The sequence below is a fragment of the Notothenia coriiceps genome, unplaced genomic scaffold, assembly GCF_000735185.1.
Source record: "Notothenia coriiceps isolate Sejong01 unplaced genomic scaffold, NC01 NC01_scaffold00037246, whole genome shotgun sequence".
Lineage (NCBI taxonomy): Eukaryota > Metazoa > Chordata > Actinopteri > Perciformes > Nototheniidae > Notothenia > Notothenia coriiceps.
The window spans coordinates 745970-763613 of NW_011369947.1; the positions used below are offsets into that span (position 1 = coordinate 745970).

A 17644-nucleotide genomic window follows, 5' to 3' on the forward strand; every position below is an offset into this window, starting at 1 on the left:
AACCTATTGACGTTTATGCTTTTTTAGAGGTTTTTATCAGCATTTTATTTTAACTTTGGTTAATAATCTAGTTTTCAGCATTACTATCATTAATTTTAATACACATATTGTAATATACAAATGTTTAAATATTTATTAGTGTGGTATAGTATAGTGCAATTTGTACATTTTTACTTCTCTATGCTAATATTGCATTTTTATTTGATTTAATAAAAACATTTCTGAATTTGACAACTGTTACAAAATCTAATTTCTAAATAAAGTACCCTGATTTTGAGTCTGATTCTTGTTGGATAAAACGCTCATCGAATAACAAAAAATGAGACTACAAACTGCTAAAACCAGAACTGTTAAAACACTTGTCTTCAATAACAGGAGGAATACTGGATTTGACTGCACAGCACTGCATGGACAAAATATCCAAACCTAAATAGGTTTTTGACATTCCATTTACTACGAGAAAGAAGCCATTTTTCAGATCGAATTGGCTTTGCTAAAACATCTCTGTTGCATAAAATTCCTCATGCAGGGTTCTGGGTAACGTCAATGCCTCGGGGTGGCAGAGGCTGTTGGTTTCCCAGCAGGCAGCGAAAACTCCTTCAAAGCCGCTTCCCGAGTAATAACACGCTCTACACGATTAACACGCTTTCCTCCACGGACCCGTTACTATAACTCAGCTTCAAATTAGTATTTCGGAAAAGAAAGCAATGAAAGAGTGATTATTCCCTTAAAACATAAATACACACATTTGGCACGTCAATAATAGTCTTGTTTGTTTTCCAAACTCAAATGCTCGGCGCCGTGTTTCAGCAGTCAGCGTGGAAGTCTGTCAGTCTGTCAGGACTGCTACGGCAGTGTGGATGTTCCTCAGATTTTTATTAAACTTTCCCACCCTCGCTGCGTCTCTCGTTTCCATCTGAAACCTTTGATTGGCATGACTAAAGAGTAATATGTTTCCGCTGTACGACGCTGTGTGATGAGAACTCTTTAAGACATTTTCCATGTTTGTATGCCGAAGCCTGGACCAAATGAGTGTGTGGATGAGTCCAGGGTAAATATTTGATTGTCTTTATTGTGACTCAAGGGCTTTTCTACATTTCTCTTCTCAGTAAAAGCCTCACCACACTGTACACAAGTCTAAAAAAAAGTATTGTGTAACCCAAACCCTAACTCTCCTTTCAATTTCAGATCAAAATGCATGTCTGTAGTACCACTAAGTATCAATACACGTAAATGTCTTTATTCATATCATTTCATTTCCCATTTTAGACTGTGTTAAATACATTTGTTCCCTCATCTTATATGCAGGATGATCGTTTTACTGATACTGATGCTATTTACAGAAGATTGGCCCATGAATTTTGGCAATTTATTGGCAAAACAATAACCCACCTGGACAAAGTAATTCAATTTCAGACATGTTTATCTCTCTGAGCGTTAATAAGCTCACATCCTATATCCTGGTGCACATACACTTGCCTACTTTCAAGCTTACTGTAGTTTTAAAAAAAAATAATCGGACTGTTTGAAAAAAGGCACCTGTCAGATCTTGTTGTAATATTACTCAAAAGTTTTTAAAAGCTTGAGGAGCTGTGTGTTGTGAAGCCATAATGGTGCAGATTAAGACTCTGTTCCTGCGACAGACACGCGCCGCACACCCACAGATCAGCTGGTCACCCAACACGGCTCCACCATGACTGGCTTAGGTTTCTCCTGTATTAAATGGAGCCTCAGTGAATAGAAGGCTCTGCCGGAGCTGTGTGAGTGAATGAAGGAGACCAGGGATGAGCATTGAGCCCAGATGAAGCTGAAGGCCGATCAGAAGAATGGTGTCACTCTCTCCTTAGCCGTAACCCGACCTGTCACTGAAGGTCAGGCAACAATAGACAGTGGAGACCGCAGCAGCAACAGTTTGTCAATGATGGTGCATTTTCACTGCGGTCAGCAAAGCCCTTTTTCCAAGAAATTGGTTTTAGGGAAATTTAAGAGGAAGCTGTCATTTCAGGATTTAGTCAAGGGACAATTTAGGAGTTGAGAGTAGTAGGAGTAGTTTCTTTCAGACAAAGTCTTCCTGGCTCGCGGTTGCTCCATGATTTCAACCTCATGTTCAGGTGCTCGACATAGAATGAACTCAATCGGTTGCCGGTGTCATTTGTCTAACATACAGCACGCAGCCATTCAGATGAGCCAGGCTTTTTTTTAGGCTATAACATCTGACACAGCAAGTCAAAGATGTGTCATCTATTTTCTTGTTGTATTGTGTTTCTTATTTCTTAAATTAGAAAGTTTCTTCAATATCATCTTTTATTTCTCGTGTAACTTGAACTTGTTATTCTTTAAGTCACTGAGAAGTGAGAGAAAAGTGTTTATTGTGCAAGTTTGACATCATTAATTGTTTATTTGACTTATTTCAGTTATGACTTTTTCAATTATATAAACTCCCTTATGCTATACACACTCTGGAGTAGATCCTGAAATAAGCCCCTACTGAATCGATTTTGAATCCAATCATAAGACACTAAAAGGGTGTGGCAAAATATTGTATAAAGGCAGAATGGTTTTTAGTATTTCTCAATTCTTGGTGACTATAAAAATTACAAGTTCAAGCTATAAAAATAATATAATAAAAACATGTAATATAAATATTTTTTGTGCAATATTTCAACAAAATAACAAAAATCCTCTTTTGTGCAATCCTGTATAAAATAATGCATCTGAAATCTTTATAGGGTGAAAAGCAAGTGGCTGTGCAGAAGAAGGATGCTAACATGAGCTCTTCATTTGCTCCTATTGTGCCCTGTGACAGTCTCTGTGTAATGAATGATGTCCAGCTGCTCCTGAAAACATTAATGAGATTAACCTCAGGTAGATATATGTGACGCTGAGCTATGCTTCCCATACCAGTTTCCCATATGTACGATGTGACTCTTTACCCAGCAGTCCCTGTAGGGGGTCTTGACATGATCCGCCTCATCAACCAATCAGCCGTGTTTTCTGCTTAAGAGCAGGAGTGGACATGCGAGACGCCTCATGAATCATTCACTTGTTAACAAATCTGTGGTGTTCATTGGCTGAGTGGTTCGGATCAAATGGGCCAAACTGGGTCTGATACGAGCCTGTTCACAGTCACTGTCACTTGTCAGTCCGAGGCACTATACACAGCCGAACACTTATCTCATGCTATGCATTACAGCCCATTAAGCGCCGCTGTACAGCACACTCCAGTTTCTCCCTGCAATTTAGACGCAGCCTTGAGGCAGGTGCACTGTCACGCACGCTTCTGTCTTTCAAGTGGACCTGGTTCTCAACAAAGGACCCTGGATTGGCCGCGTAATTCAAGAGGGATGGAAACAAAAAAGCTTGCGATTCTACCTCCCATGTTCTTAAGCATCTCTCGCTTTTCCATAGCTGGTTTATATGTGGTGTAAAGGGACTGAGGGAGGAGTGGGAAAGCTTCCTTCTGACTCACAGACTTGTACATATACAGAGCCCACATTTTACCAGAAAATGCACTGATTGATTTCTTTTTCTCTGTGTGCATACGTGTGGGCGTTTGTTTGTTTGTTTACTTGTGTGGTTCTGAGCATACATGTCTCACTGTGGTTGTGTGTGTTTGTTTTATGTTTGCATTCCTGTGTCATGTTAACGTGCTGTCTCCCCTCCTCCACAGTTCGAGAGCTGTAACAAAGCGTTTTCACGTCTGGAGAACCTGAAGATCCACCTGAGGAGCCACACAGGAGAGAAGCCGTACCTGTGCCAGCACCCCGGCTGCCAGAAAGCTTTCAGCAACTCCAGCGACCGCGCCAAGCATCAGCGCACTCACCTGGACACGGTCAGAAACCCTCAAGTCTCCCAATGTTTCACCAGAGTGCTTAACCTGGCTCTGCTGCAAATAGTGTGGGTGGTCGCTTAAGTCAAGGAAACACAGCAGCATGACATTTTGGACTCTAAATATTTAAACATGTTGAATAAAAGATTTAGTTTCTACCAAATCTATTTAGGGATTGGATTATGTGCAAAATTCAAATGTGAGGTATTCATAAATCTATCAACGGATTTCCATTAAGTCAATGTGTGTGTCTGCTCATGCCATAATTGCTCCAAGTTGAATATTAAAAACCACACTTCTCTCAAAGACTTAATGCCTATTCCCACATCTTGACAGTGAAAAGCTTTAATTAGCTGTCAGTCAGTGAGATGTTTGACACTCTCTATGCTGGCACTTCAGATCATTAAATGATCAGTTCCTTTAGGCCAAGTCGCTAACAGACTTGGATTGGAGCTGAGTTCTGTAAACACAGCTTCGCCTGTTTCTCTGACCGGTTTAAAGGAAGGGAAATATTGAGTCACCCATCGCTGCCACTCGTCATGTCTCAGTTACCCACCAATACCTCACTTTATCACCAATACCTCACTTTATCACCAATACCTCACTTTATCACCAAAACCTCACTTTATAACCATCCGCAGGCAAACACAGTTTAGGAATAAATGGCTTATTTTGCTCAAATAACGTACATTAGTATTCATTCCCACAATTCAGACAACTTCACAGTAATTTCTACTGTAAGCATTTAGTTTTTCATTTTTGATCACTCATTCAAAACAATGCACATAGCAGATGTTCTATGGAGCAATATAAAGTCAAATTAATTCACTATTATTAGGGCACCCAACGTTAAAAAGATTCTCTGAGACACAACCTCCTTTACCTATAACCCCAAAAATAAGATCCCATTTATATAGTTCAGAGCCTAAACAAACCTCCTAACAACTCTTCAATGCAGACTAAATATAAATGGCAAATTCTTCAAAGGATAATTAACAATATGAAGAAAAATGTGTTCCTCAAAAAACGTTTTTTAGAGCCTTATGAATTGTTGCAGGTTACTATTGTACCGCAACATTCAATTTCTTGTAAAGGGGTTTTCTTTTTAACGTGATTGTAAAAATAGGTTTCCCTTTATTTTCACTGAGGTCAGAGAGGTAGATTCAGACTATATGACCGAGTACTAAAAAAGCCAGATAGAATAAATATCAGTTTAAATCAATAAAACACTAATTCACCAGCTTCTGCAACGCTCTCAATGATATAGATTCCCATTTTAACGGTATTTTTATATTATTTACATTTCCAGAATATTCTCCCCCTGTGTTTTCCCGTATTGGCCAGACCCCGATGCTTTCAGTACGTAATAGTAAATCACTCAGAACCTTTACATAAGCAGACTTTTGTTTTTCTATCAGTCCAGGATTTTCTTCCAGCGCCCGATCTCTCCGCAGTGTGATATAAATGATACAGCTAATCTGGGACCCTGATGCTTATGGCTTCACATTAACGCCCCGCTGAGGCCCTCACTGTGCCAGCGGCCGGCCCTGCCAGAAACACTTTGCAGGGAAATCATTTTAAAGCTTTAATGGTATTTTTTCGTCACAGAAGTTGTGCTTGTATTTTCTTTTTTCCTACTCAAGGTTCTACGCTGTTTTGTTGCTTGACAAAACAAACATGGCGGAGATGAGTGGCACTATAACGCCTTGCAATAACAACGGCTTATTTACAGAGAAGGTCGAGGAATGGCGGCCGAGCTAATAAAGCTGCGTATCCGCTTACACTTTAATGGCCAACGTATATTCCTGACGATGAAGAGAGAAATTGCTGTGAGGGGAAAATCCCTCAATCAGCGAGCTACATGCTGTATTCGCTTGGTTAATGGGAAGAATGTGAAATGATGAGGAAACTCCATGACAATTAAGTAATTCTACAGATGCCTGTTAGCCTAATCTGCCGACATTTCCCTCCTGACACCCTGTCTGTATGTCAGTATGCACACTTACATACAGTACATAATGAAGGTATAAAATAACAAGACCAATCCTTATTTGGTTCATCATTTTAGAACATTTCCAATCACAGTATTAAAGGTCCCATGTCATGCTTTTCTGGTTATTACCCGCCCCCTTGTGTGTTATGTAGCTTTTTCTGCATGTAAACGGTCTGCAGAGTCACAACCCCTCAAAGTACACCCTGTAGCGAGTAAAACTCTAACACAGAAAAGACCTGTCTATGCTGCCCCAGAACGCCTCGTTGGAGATTTCTCTTTTTCTTCCTGGATACAGTGACCTATTTGGGTATAGTGACGTAACGTAAGGTCCGCGGAGCCGTTAACGTTTGGACCAATCCGCGGCCTTCCTCACACACACACACACTCGGCGGGACTTTGCGAGGCTTGCTGCTGCGAGGAGCGGGACACTGTGAGCTGGCTCACCGGTGTGGGGTCGAAACTCCCAGCCAGGCCGCGGGTGTGTGTGTGTGTTTCGGGCTGGGTTTCGCTATCTCGCAGACGGCCACTGGGCTCACAGGGAGGGGGGGGGCAGGAGCTCCAACAAGCCGTTTAGGACAGAGAGTGAATACACATACTATACAGAGATGCTGTATGAGAATCCAATGTGAGTTTGGAAAATTGCACAATATAAATATATTCTAGTAGACCTTAACAATGGAATTATGATCAGTGGAAATGGCCATGACATGGGACCTTTAAAGTATGACATAATGTAGTGTTTTACTTTTTTTACGATGACTAGCGAGGTCAAATGACTGTTTCTCTCATCAAAGTTCAGGGCCTTAGAGGAGAGCGTTAATAAATGATAATGATTGATTTTATTGTATTATGACTTGAACATGTCAGCTAGCATCGGCCATATAACCTAAAATGTATTTAATTTGTACTGCCTGGACATCCAGCAATAAGTATGTTTTTTAGACAGCTCTGCAAAATGTCTCTTGCCTCTTTACATCACGTATGTGCAGTATTAGTTACTGGAGCAAAGCACAGGTTCTCCTCACATCAGGCTAACATCTGGTCTTAGCTGCTCTGCTGTAATTGTTTTGGGGATTCTTCAAAGTTTGAATTTGTTCTCATCAGCAATACTGTAGGCTACAACTAATGTTGGGTGAAGTGTAAATCATAGATATTTAAGCAAGTGCAGGATCACAGCCTTTCTGCCAACTTTGATGATTTTAACTCAAACGATATCTGATGAAATATTAAATAAAGCTTGTAATTCAATATGTTCAGATTTTACTCATGAACCATGGGATGTTTTACACATTCCTGAGACATGAGCATGCAGTATAAGCAAAAGGACTGAATACGATTTGATTTGTGGACCGTCCTTGGTTTTGAGGTGCAGTCAGCCAAACCTGGCTATAAACAGACTTCATTCCACATCACAGAAACATGTGTCCTGACCTTTCCTCTGAGGCCTTTCATTTATTTTCTAATACAGTTCCCCTTGTGAGTTACTCTGTTCTCATAGTCATGGAAAAGGTCAAAGCAAGCACTCATGTCTGGTGTCTGCCTGCTGAATTAGCTGCGTCACCTTTAATTTGTCCAGAATCAAACCGCCCCACTCTGACGGCTCTCATTTGATTGAAGCATGTTCAGTATTCATGTGGTTTTATGTGTAGTGATTGTGCTGCATATATGAATAAAACAAAAATATCTTAACTCATATTTACAGGGGTCTTTCTTAAAGAGGCCCTATTATGCTTTTGGGGGTTTTCCCTTTCCTGTAGTGTGTTATATAGTTTTGTGTGCATGTAAAATGGCTGCAAAGGCTAAAATCTGAAAGTTCCCTCTCTCCCACACACTTCCCCTTGCCTGAAATGTCTACTTTGTACTCCTTTGTTTACTTCTGTTAAGCCCACGTCACACTGTCCCAAAATTGACACCAGATGGACACACGACAAAGGAAATGTTCAAATTCGGCTCTGATCGTAACAACATCGGGCCATTCGTGAGGGCATCTTAAGCCATCGTATGACCGCCAGTGGAGTTTCTCAGGCTCCGGCAGCAACTTCGTGAGCGGTGGCAAAATCTTTGGCATGCCAAAAAATTGCCAAAATACCTTACGAAGGTTCATTTTCGTGTTGAATTAGTGTGTCCATTTTGCCTTTCGTAAGGCCATCGTGAGGGCATCTTGTCAAATCGTGTCGTTTACTTCGTGTGATCATCGTGCCATCGGGCATTTTTCGCCTCACGAAGACAATACGAAGGAAACAAGAAGCTGCCCGATTGTCTTAGGAAGGCAACACGACTACGTGAAGCCCTCACAATGTCGTTGTGTAGTCATCGTATTAAAGTACAATGACATCGAGATGGGACCACGGTATCGGCAAAAACAGCAAAATTTGAGTAGCTCAAGCGTTTCCCATGTGTCATGGTAACGTGGACATATAAAAGGCCAGCCTCAGAGCATCTTCCTCAGTCAGTCCTGAGCAACTCTACAGAGCAGAGGCGTGTGTAACTCCCAAAGCTTCAATCACAATTAATCACAAATGCTCTATTGAAGTCAATAGCAGTGATGATACCTGTATTAAGCAGGTGAAACAGGAGCATGAGATGTGCTACGTTTCCTTGCAGATCGCTTCTCTGGTTGTTTTATTGCACAACAAAATCATGTAAACATATTATGTAAATAACCCAATTTGTGTTCTGTGAACCTGAAAAGGATATTACATTGTTTTTGTTACTTTCGTTGCAGTTGTATGTCTTAAATGTAATTTATGTTAAAGGTGGGGTATGTAATTTTGGAGAAACCAGCTCGAGTGTGCTAGAATTTGAAAGTACACAACAGGAAAAAATCTGCCTCTTCCTTCAAACTTCCTTACAGAGCCCCTCCTCCAACACACATGAATGCGCACATGACCAATGAGGACACAAGATAAGTTTGTGCACAGATGGAAGGCTGATAGGCAGGTAGGCCATCCAGTTATTTTAGCCGGGCCGGCTACAATGACTGGTCGTGCTTTTTACAGCGCCACAGCTTCCACAGATGGCATTTTTTAAATGTATTTATTGTCAAAGCATTTAATATATTCATTGCTATCGGGATGTTAAGAGCATTCCATGGAATATAACAAAAAGTGTTTCTGAAATAAATTACATACCCCACCTTTAACTTCCTGTTTTATTTAGATGCTTTTATTTTGAAGGCAAGTTTACGCTGTTGACAGGAAATTGTTGTTGCTAACGGAAACAACATCGACGAAGATAAAGTAATATCTTCCGAATACTAAAGACGCGCGAGAACGTAAAGAATAACGTGTATGTTTAAATGTTAGCACCTCCCCTGAAGAGGCACAAGCTCTTACATTCGAGTCTGGATACATTCTAAATCATCAGTAAAGTCTACGCATTTTTCGTGTGTCGGTTCGGCGTGGATGCGTGTGTTCTCGTAGGTCGTCTTCGCCTCGACGCATGTTGCTGGCTGTTGACAACGTTCCAGGCCATCTTCCGCGCGAATTCACAGATTCATATTTGTCGCGCTGTCCATCTGTGTCATTTGGCGCGACAGTATGAGCCAGCCTTAAGAATGTACTCCTAATATCGAACGTGGTTACCTGTGGCAAAAAACACGCTGTTCACCAGAATCAACTCATCGAGAATTTCCCAACCTCTCCTCCATGGGCAGAGACCAAGAGCTGTCTAAGCGACCTCAGGGACAAGATTGTAGAACCTGCACAAGGCCTGGATGTGGCTACAAGGAACCATCAGAAAGCGCTTGGTGAGAAGGAGACAACTGTGTGCGATTATTCGTGAATAGAAGAAAGACGAATGAGCATCATGGCCCTCGGTCTGGGGCTCCACACAAATCTCGCCCCTTAGTTTTTGATAATCATGCGGGAGAACTTGTTAATGATTTTAGGGTCTGGGTGCCCAATTTGAATTGAGCCGTCCTTTATAGATACTATTTTTACGTTAGTGATGGGAATTCCTGGCTCTTTTTAGTGAGTCCGATCTTTACCACAGTTTACCCACCCGGAGCCTCAGTTTCGCCGCTGCGCAGGCTAAGCGCCTCGGCAGTTCACGCGCGTGTTCCACTAGTAGTCACACACGCTGCGGACGTTAGCGAGTTAAACAGATCTTCAAACAAAACCCTTTTTATTTCTTGTATTGGGAGGACTAAGAAACGGCTCTGGTGTCCTTCCTGCCCTGCTGTTGTCTTGTGTTTGAGAGATTAGTTTTGGCGCATGCATATCATCACCATCCTGATACAGTGTTAAACTCGAAACCAAAAAGTAAAGCTGTTTACTGTAAAACATCTTTCTAGTAAAGACTGCTTAACAGTTAATTGTGGAATACAAAATGAATTATTACAGGGTGAGTACAAATTATATCATAACATATAAGATTAAGGAGCAAGTATTGATTACCTTCAATTTTGATACTTTGAGTACCTGTTCCTGATTATAATCACATAATGCAGGTATTTTACTTTTAATGTAGTATTTGATAAGTGTTGATCTCATCGCAAAGAAAAATGCGTAATTGTTCCAGGTTTAGCCTGCTGGGTTGTTTCATTGTGCTGCTTTGACGCTTTTCATATACTTTATGGGCAAACCACGTCGAGTGAATTTGAATGTTTATATCAAATAGGCCAAAATCAGCCAATACGCCAAATGAAGCACCTCCTCAGCATTTTGATTTCAAGCACCTTTGTGGGCCAATGGGTCCACACCACATAGTACATTTAACTTTTTATTGCCAGAGTAGGGTACTTTAACCCCCCAAATCTTTTGTTTTGTTAATTTTTAACTCTAAATTTGGAGATCCAAATACCAATTAATATTTGTTTGTTTTTCTCAAACCCACAAGATAGTTGTTAACCAGCCTGGTCACTGCCCATATTTACAGCTATAATGTGTAAACAGAAGGTGGGAGTCCACTAAAAGTATATTTGCTCAAGTACTGTAACTTACAGTAAAGATATAATACCAAACTTTTTGATAACCAGCTTGAAATGGCCAATCAAAAATTATCAAAACATATAATATATATTTTTCTGAAAAATGGGGCAATCGGCAATTGAGTACTCCCTTAGCTGTTTGGTAATCTTTAAGTATTTTCTGAATGCGCAAAATACTTTTCCTAACTTTTACTTGAGCAGTGGTGAGCCGTCAGGGCCCCTGCTAGGCCCGGCTCTCTGAGGTCCCTAAGATATTGCAAAAATTAATATTTTGAATTTTCTTCTTTTTTATAAACTTTTCTTTTTAAATATATATTTTTTAGAAAATATCCTTGTTTGTAGTTATATTCTTTCATTTAGTTTACCCAAAGAATACACTTGATTTAAGTTGTATTTTACGATGGAGTAATTAGGGGCGGCCAGCCAGCTTAGAAGAAAAAAAAGCAGTCGACTTTCGAGAATAAAGTCGTAAAAATAATGCGAGAAATAAAGTCCCCCCGTATATTACGAGAATAAAAGTCATAGTTAGCGAGATTAAATTCGAGTTTCATAGTGACTTTGAGAAGCGGACCCCCCTTGGAGCAAGATTGTCTCGCTTTCGGGCAGGAGGAAAGTTGTACAAGTCCCGTCATGTCTGCTAAATATTCATGTCCATGGGTTTTAATTCAGGTTCATGTTATTGTTTTCACGTTTAGTTCATAGCCCAGGTTAGATTTATGTTATCCAAGTCTTTTTGTCACCCTTGTCTAGTCCGTCATTGGCAAAGGAGCAGGAACGCTGTCATTTTATTTTTGTAGCTTATCCTCCTTGTAATCTCATTTGCAGCGTCCCCATTACTTCCCTCCCTTTTGTGTGTTTTCGCCGCGGGCGCATCGTCAGGGCGTCCTGCCCCCGGCCCTGATTGTTTCCACCTGTTTCCCCCCCTTACGCTCATCGTATAAATACGTCCCTGTCCTCCTTTGTCCTTTTAGTATTACTATAGTGCTTTGTTACTAATTTTTGTTAGCTAATCTAATCGCTCGAAAGTGGAGTGCGAAAAGATGAGGTTTTCAGTCCTGCGCTGAAGATGTGTAGAGCTTTCTTGCTGTCCCTAATTTCAATGGGAGAGTCCCACTCCTCCCGATTCCACCCTACAAGCGCTAAGTGGTTCGACTCTTTTGAATGTCCCGAAAGCCTTGATTTTCACAAGTCATCCCATCGTCTATCTTTGTGAACAAACAAATCCCTTAAATGAACCACGCTCGTAGGATGTAACCAACGAGTAGGCCTTGTAGTCCCGCACAGAACCCAGACATTCCTCCTGCAGAAAGGAGAACATCTCCTCCCAAGTCCGTTTGGTTCGTTTTCTTTGAAAAATAATAGAGCATAGTGTCTTGCACAAACCCTTTTCAAAAGCTTCTAAAATAAACTTATGATAAATCTGATGCTGATTGCCAAAAGATTAAGTATTTCATTATCTTGAGAAACCTAATAACTAAAGAAACTGCTTCCAAGATGTTCGCACATTCCTCATTTTATTGCAGGACGCTGGTGTTGTCTCGCTTCTCCAAGTCACTTTTATGAAACTACAACTTTAATCTGCGTAATTAGCGACCTTTATTCTCAATAATATTAGCGACTTTATTCTCTAAATCTCTGCTGTTTATTTTTTTTAAGTGGGCCCGCTAATACTCCGCGTCGTAGTATTCATCAAAATAACAAAATTTCGCAAAAAGAAAATAAATCCTTGCGAATCCCTGCCCTGTTCGCATTTCTGTTGTGAATGTGAAGGGTTAAATGCAGTCTGCTGCGAGTTATGTGAAGACGTGGAGAGCCTTGTTGGTTCCGCTCTGTATATTCAGCAGAGGGCCAGCATAGTAAACTCAACGGAGAGAGTAATGTCAAATGAGAGTAGCATTTGACCGCAAGTCCATAACTCTTCCCCTTTAAATGGGTTGGCTTTATTTTTGGGGACTTTTATGACAAGTTCCGACAGGACGCGCGCTCCGGGTATCCCTTGACAGCAAAAGGCATTGGAATTGGCTCTCCAATAGGATTTTGGAAAATAGCTCGAAATAAGGTCTGTCACGTTTTGTTCCAGCCCGGATAATATCGTCATGTCTACCCTACCCTTTTNCTGATGCATTAATCAATAACAATAATCCACAGCTCCTCCCTCTGCTCCAGAAGATTTAAAAAATAGATATCCCAATGCCACAAAAATGCATCAGTGACGTGGTTGAAATCTTGTCTCCAGAAAACAAAAAACTGAAACAAGCGGTATCAGTGACTGTGTGTTTGATGTGGCTCTTTGCAGTAACATAGAAAAAATATGGCTCTTAACCTCTGACTGGTTGGCCACCCCTGGTCTGGTGGTTTCAGATCAGGACCTGGTCTAATGTGGTCTAGATTAAACAAAAGCAGCAAAATCTCCCTTGTTTGTATTTTCACAAATAGAATAAAGGTTTCAAAAATCTGAAACTGTGTTATAAAAAATCTTTAGCCTCTCTGGGATAATCCAGTCCAGATTTGATGAGTCTAGGTATAGTGGTTTCAGATCAGGACCTGGTCTAATGTGGTCTACATGTAAAAAAAGCAGCAAAATCTCCTTTTTGGTATTTTCACAAATAGAATAAAGGTTTCACAAATCTGAAACTTTGTTATAAAGAATCTTTAGCCTCTCTGGGATAATCCAGTCCAGATTTGATGAGTCTAGGTATAGTGGTTTCAGATCAGGACCTGGTCTAATGTGGTCTACATGTAAAAAAAGCAGCAAAATCTCCCTTTTTGGTATTTTCACAAATAGAATTAAGGTTTCACAAATCTAAAACGGTGTTATAAAGAATCTTTAGACTCTCTGGGATAATCCAGTCCAGATTTGATGAGTCTAGGTCTAGTGGTTTTAGATCAGGACCTGGTCTAATGTGGTCTACATGTGAAAAAAGCACTGAAATCTCCGTTTTTTGTATTTTCGCAAATAGAATAAAGGTTTCACAAATCTGAAACTGTGTTATAAAGAATCTTTAGCCTCTGTGGGATAATCCAGTCCAGATTTGATGAGTGTAGGTATAGTGGTTTTAGATCAGGACCTGGTCTAATGTGGTCTACATGTGAAAAAAGCACTGAAATCTCCCTTTTTTGTATTTTCACAAATAGAATAAAGGTTTCACAAATCTCAAACTGTGTTATCAATAATCTTTAGACTTTCTTGGATAATCCAGTCCAAATAAATCGGCTATGCAGCGATTTAAGAGGTTCAAAAACGGAGGATTGTTCGCTCAGAGCTGTAAATGAAATGTCACTTAACTTTCCCCTTAACTGCCGAATCAGATGCTCTGAATCGGAAGCCAACTTCAACAGTCAAGTCCATTTCAGATGATGTACTCATCTAAATCTTGGAAAATGTCTCTTCATGTGGTCCTACCTTCCAGTGCTTTGTAAAATAATATTTCCTCAACAAAGTTGTCTTCTGAAATAAATCTGATGCATGCAAGCAATTCTGCGACATTTGCTACATCCGTGCTCTCATCTAGCTGCAGAGCGAAACATTCACGAGCTCTCACTGGCTCCAAAAGCTGAGCAGATACTCAGTTTCACTCTCATTAGCGACAGCTCGATTCTGATTGGCTTGAAGGACGGTTGTGTGATTCAAAAACAATATTAAAAGATTGGCACGAAAGGACACATAGACCCACTTTGAAAAACACTGCACTATAGGGCACGCACAAAAGCGCGAGCACACACACAAACTACAAAGATGTAAAATATTATTTTATCAACAATGTGGAATTTACAGTCATTGTTATGAGTAAGTTAAATCAATTAAATGTATTTAAATTATGCTTGTTACTTGAATATGCTTTAAGAAAACAGCCTCCATCACAGCTCTCAATAGGGTTTCATTTGTTTAGTTGGCAGCTCATTCCTTAAAACAGGAGCCTCAGATTGCTTAATAAGAGGAAATATGAAGGGTCTATTTCAAGTTTGTTATACAAGTAAGTTATTGGGCTTTTTTCTTATCAACTTAGATTTGTTAGAAATTGTTTTAAACTTTAATTGACTGAATTTATTTGAAAAATTGGCTTATTAACACATGAATACTACGAGTAATATATGTTTATATATATATATTACATTTAAGAAGTACAATATATGACAAGCACAAGTTTCATTTGTGGGCCGTATTTCATTATACTTTTTGAATTTGATGAGAGCCAATTATAAATGGCTCACGGGCTGCATTTTACCCCCGGGCAGTAGTTTGGACACCCCTGTTGTAGTAAGTAACAGTAAAAGATCCAGAGTGTGGTCAAAATACTGCATTAAAAATGTTACTAAAGTCAAAGTAAAAAAATATAAGCATCTAAATATATTTAAAGTACCAAAAGTGAAAGTACTCGTATATGCAAACTGGCCCATTTCAGAATAATATATTATATGTTTTGATTATAATGATTGTGTTTTTCAAAGCAGGTAAAGGTGCAGGTAGTTTTAATGACTTTGCATGCTGCAGGGTAGCTTGTGAGTTTACTCCAGGTGTGAGAAAAGTCTTTCTAAGTGCTGATTATATTTCACATCGCATCATCAATTAATCAACAGCTGCTGAATCTATGAAACATAAATAATCATGACACATTTTATAGAAACTGTAAAGCCTTTATTGTCATAACTCCAAATGGAAGTTAAAACTGCACAGTGTTTTACCTTTTTTGTCCCACTTTACAACTTGTCTCGGTCATCTAAAAAAAAAGGTTCACTTAACCCATAAAAGAAAACATGTAGCTTTAAACACATCAAAGGTAGATGTTTTAGTGATCTTTTGACAGAGCAATTCTTGCAGGCGTAACCAGTATCCAGCCTTAAAGGGTTTTGTGAGCTGGTGCTAGGGCTTCCTGAGACGCAGGATCAGGTCATCATTCCTGCTCGTGTAGTACTCAGGATCTGCAGTTTCCTGAGCCCCAAAACCTTTATGCAGGATTCAGAAAGCCTCTGTCTTGACTTGGGTGACAAAGCTTTCAATGACCTCCTCCTTGACAGGCCGTTCGTCCTGAGCACACAGGTCCTCTGTGATGGTGACCTTCAAAATCTCCTCTTTGAATGGTGCCGGGTCCACAAAGTTTTCATCAAAGATGAGGGCCATCAAGTCATCAAGGCAACCTGTGCAAACATTGAAAAAAAAGGAATGTTTCGTTTACACATTGAATTTCTGTATTAAGGGTCAACGGTGATTGATAATGCAAACCAGTCACACCATGCTCCTGCAACAACGCCAGACCCCTTTCCAGACCTTCTTTTTCCATCTGACAGCTTCCACCAACCTCATCGCTCTGTCAGAAAACATATGAAATATATAAATAAAGATATATTGAAATGCATGACGTGTGCAAACCAAACTTAAAAAAAGGTTTATATTTCATTTTCCACTCACCTTAAACAACGGGATGTCAACAACATTGTTGATCTTGAGGTCCATCGTGGTGTGGCTGCCTGACCTTTCAGAGTGGCCTGTGAAAATAATTGTACAATCTTTACATTACTCTGTATGAGGAATACTATTTCTGATCGAAGTGGGGGGCATTTGACCTTTCCAATGTTTAGAATATAATTACCAGGAGAGTCTGCCCACAAGTCACCTCCAGGTATAATCTTGTCCTCTTCACTGAGCCGCCGAAGCATCATTTCCTGTGATGTCTTAAAGTTTGACACGATAGCTGGCTCGATGAACATTTTGGCATGCCTTAGGAAGGTGTCGTACTCGAAAAGTTGTAGGTTTATTGCTTTCAAGACCTAAAGGGGGTTTTAAAAAAAAAAAAGATGGAAATAAAGGTTTCTGCAAAAGCAGTTCATGGATTTTCATAGAAACAAGTCTTGACATAATTCAACAACATTATTTGACATATTCAACTATTTAAAAAAAACGTATACCTGTTGTTTATTTACCTTTTCAAGTTTGAAGAAAGACTCTCCATTGACGTACACTGAAGTGGAAAGCTGTAGGTTCCCAGCTGGAGTACTCCGTACAATAGGCTGGCTATTCCACAGTCTGGAAAACTGACAATGAGGGCACAGCTGCTCCACTGATAGAAATGTACCCATCCTTCGGGTTTGAACATCACACACTCGCTGGCACACAGGACACATTTCGAAAAGCTCCATGATGCAGGTCTCATACACTATGTATGTCTTGATGTTATAGGGAATGTGTTCTTTACCACTGTAAAAAAAAAAGAGAGATGTTATTCCCCATCACACAGCTTGGGCCCTATAGAGCAATGCACCTTACTTCCTCGTGTGTGTGTGTGTGTGTGTGTGTGTGTGTGTGTGTGTGTGTGTGTGTGTGTGTGTGTGTGTGTGTGTGTGTGTGAGTGTGAGTGTGAGAGAGATAATTGAAAATGAGACACATCCTGTAGCAGAACTACCACAGAAGAAGTTTCCAGGAATCAACCACATGTTTCTATATCCGATTGGCTGTGAGCAGTCACTGTTATAACGCCCCAACTGTGAAAGATGGAGTCACAAAACCTTATATTTAAATAGTGTCAAGATGAAAGTTGATTTTAAAGAGGTTGCATGATCAAAGTAAAGGCAGAGTTTGAAGATGGGTGTGGTGTGAGCAAAGGTGCCAGAAGTAGTGTGGGTGGTGTGGCCTAATATCAAGATTGCCTCTATTTTTCTTTACCTTATCTAAATGCTTTGTTGTTTCTGTGAAAGCAAACATACTCTTTCCCGGTACGTCAAAACTATTTATGTGGTGTTTGGTCACTTCTTCCTTTACATAATGGAATTACTTATACTCATAGTTAAATAAATTTATCTGAATCTGATCTATTTTCTGTGTGTGTGCTTCGTAGCATTCTAGGCAGATATGAGTCGGGAGAGTCATATCGAAGCAGTCATTTTTCTTTCCTCTTCC

At 40.0% G+C, this 17644-nt stretch overlaps 2 protein-coding genes across 2 annotated transcripts in view; one reads left to right on the forward strand and one right to left on the reverse strand.

Moving 5' to 3' along the window:
- glis1b (GLIS family zinc finger 1b) overlaps window positions 1-3913 on the forward strand; it is a 62612-nt gene extending 58699 nt beyond the window's left edge. Inside the window, exon 5 of the mRNA XM_010795443.1 lies at window positions 3671-3913. Coding sequence (XP_010793745.1) covers window positions 3671-3913 — 243 coding nt within the window. The remainder of the gene's footprint in view (window positions 1-3670) is intronic.
- Window positions 3914-15205: 11292 nt separating this feature from the next.
- The window catches only part of LOC104965522 (uncharacterized), a 30937-nt gene continuing 28498 nt past the window's right edge, over window positions 15206-17644 (reverse strand). The window contains exons 5-9 of the mRNA XM_010794483.1: window positions 16672-16945; window positions 16341-16518; window positions 16160-16236; window positions 15983-16058; window positions 15206-15888 (exon numbers count right to left, since the gene is read on the reverse strand). Of these exons, the coding sequence (XP_010792785.1) occupies window positions 15710-15888; window positions 15983-16058; window positions 16160-16236; window positions 16341-16518; window positions 16672-16887 (726 nt within the window). The 5' untranslated portion in view covers window positions 16888-16945 and the 3' untranslated portion in view covers window positions 15206-15709. The remainder of the gene's footprint in view (window positions 15889-15982; window positions 16059-16159; window positions 16237-16340; window positions 16519-16671; window positions 16946-17644) is intronic.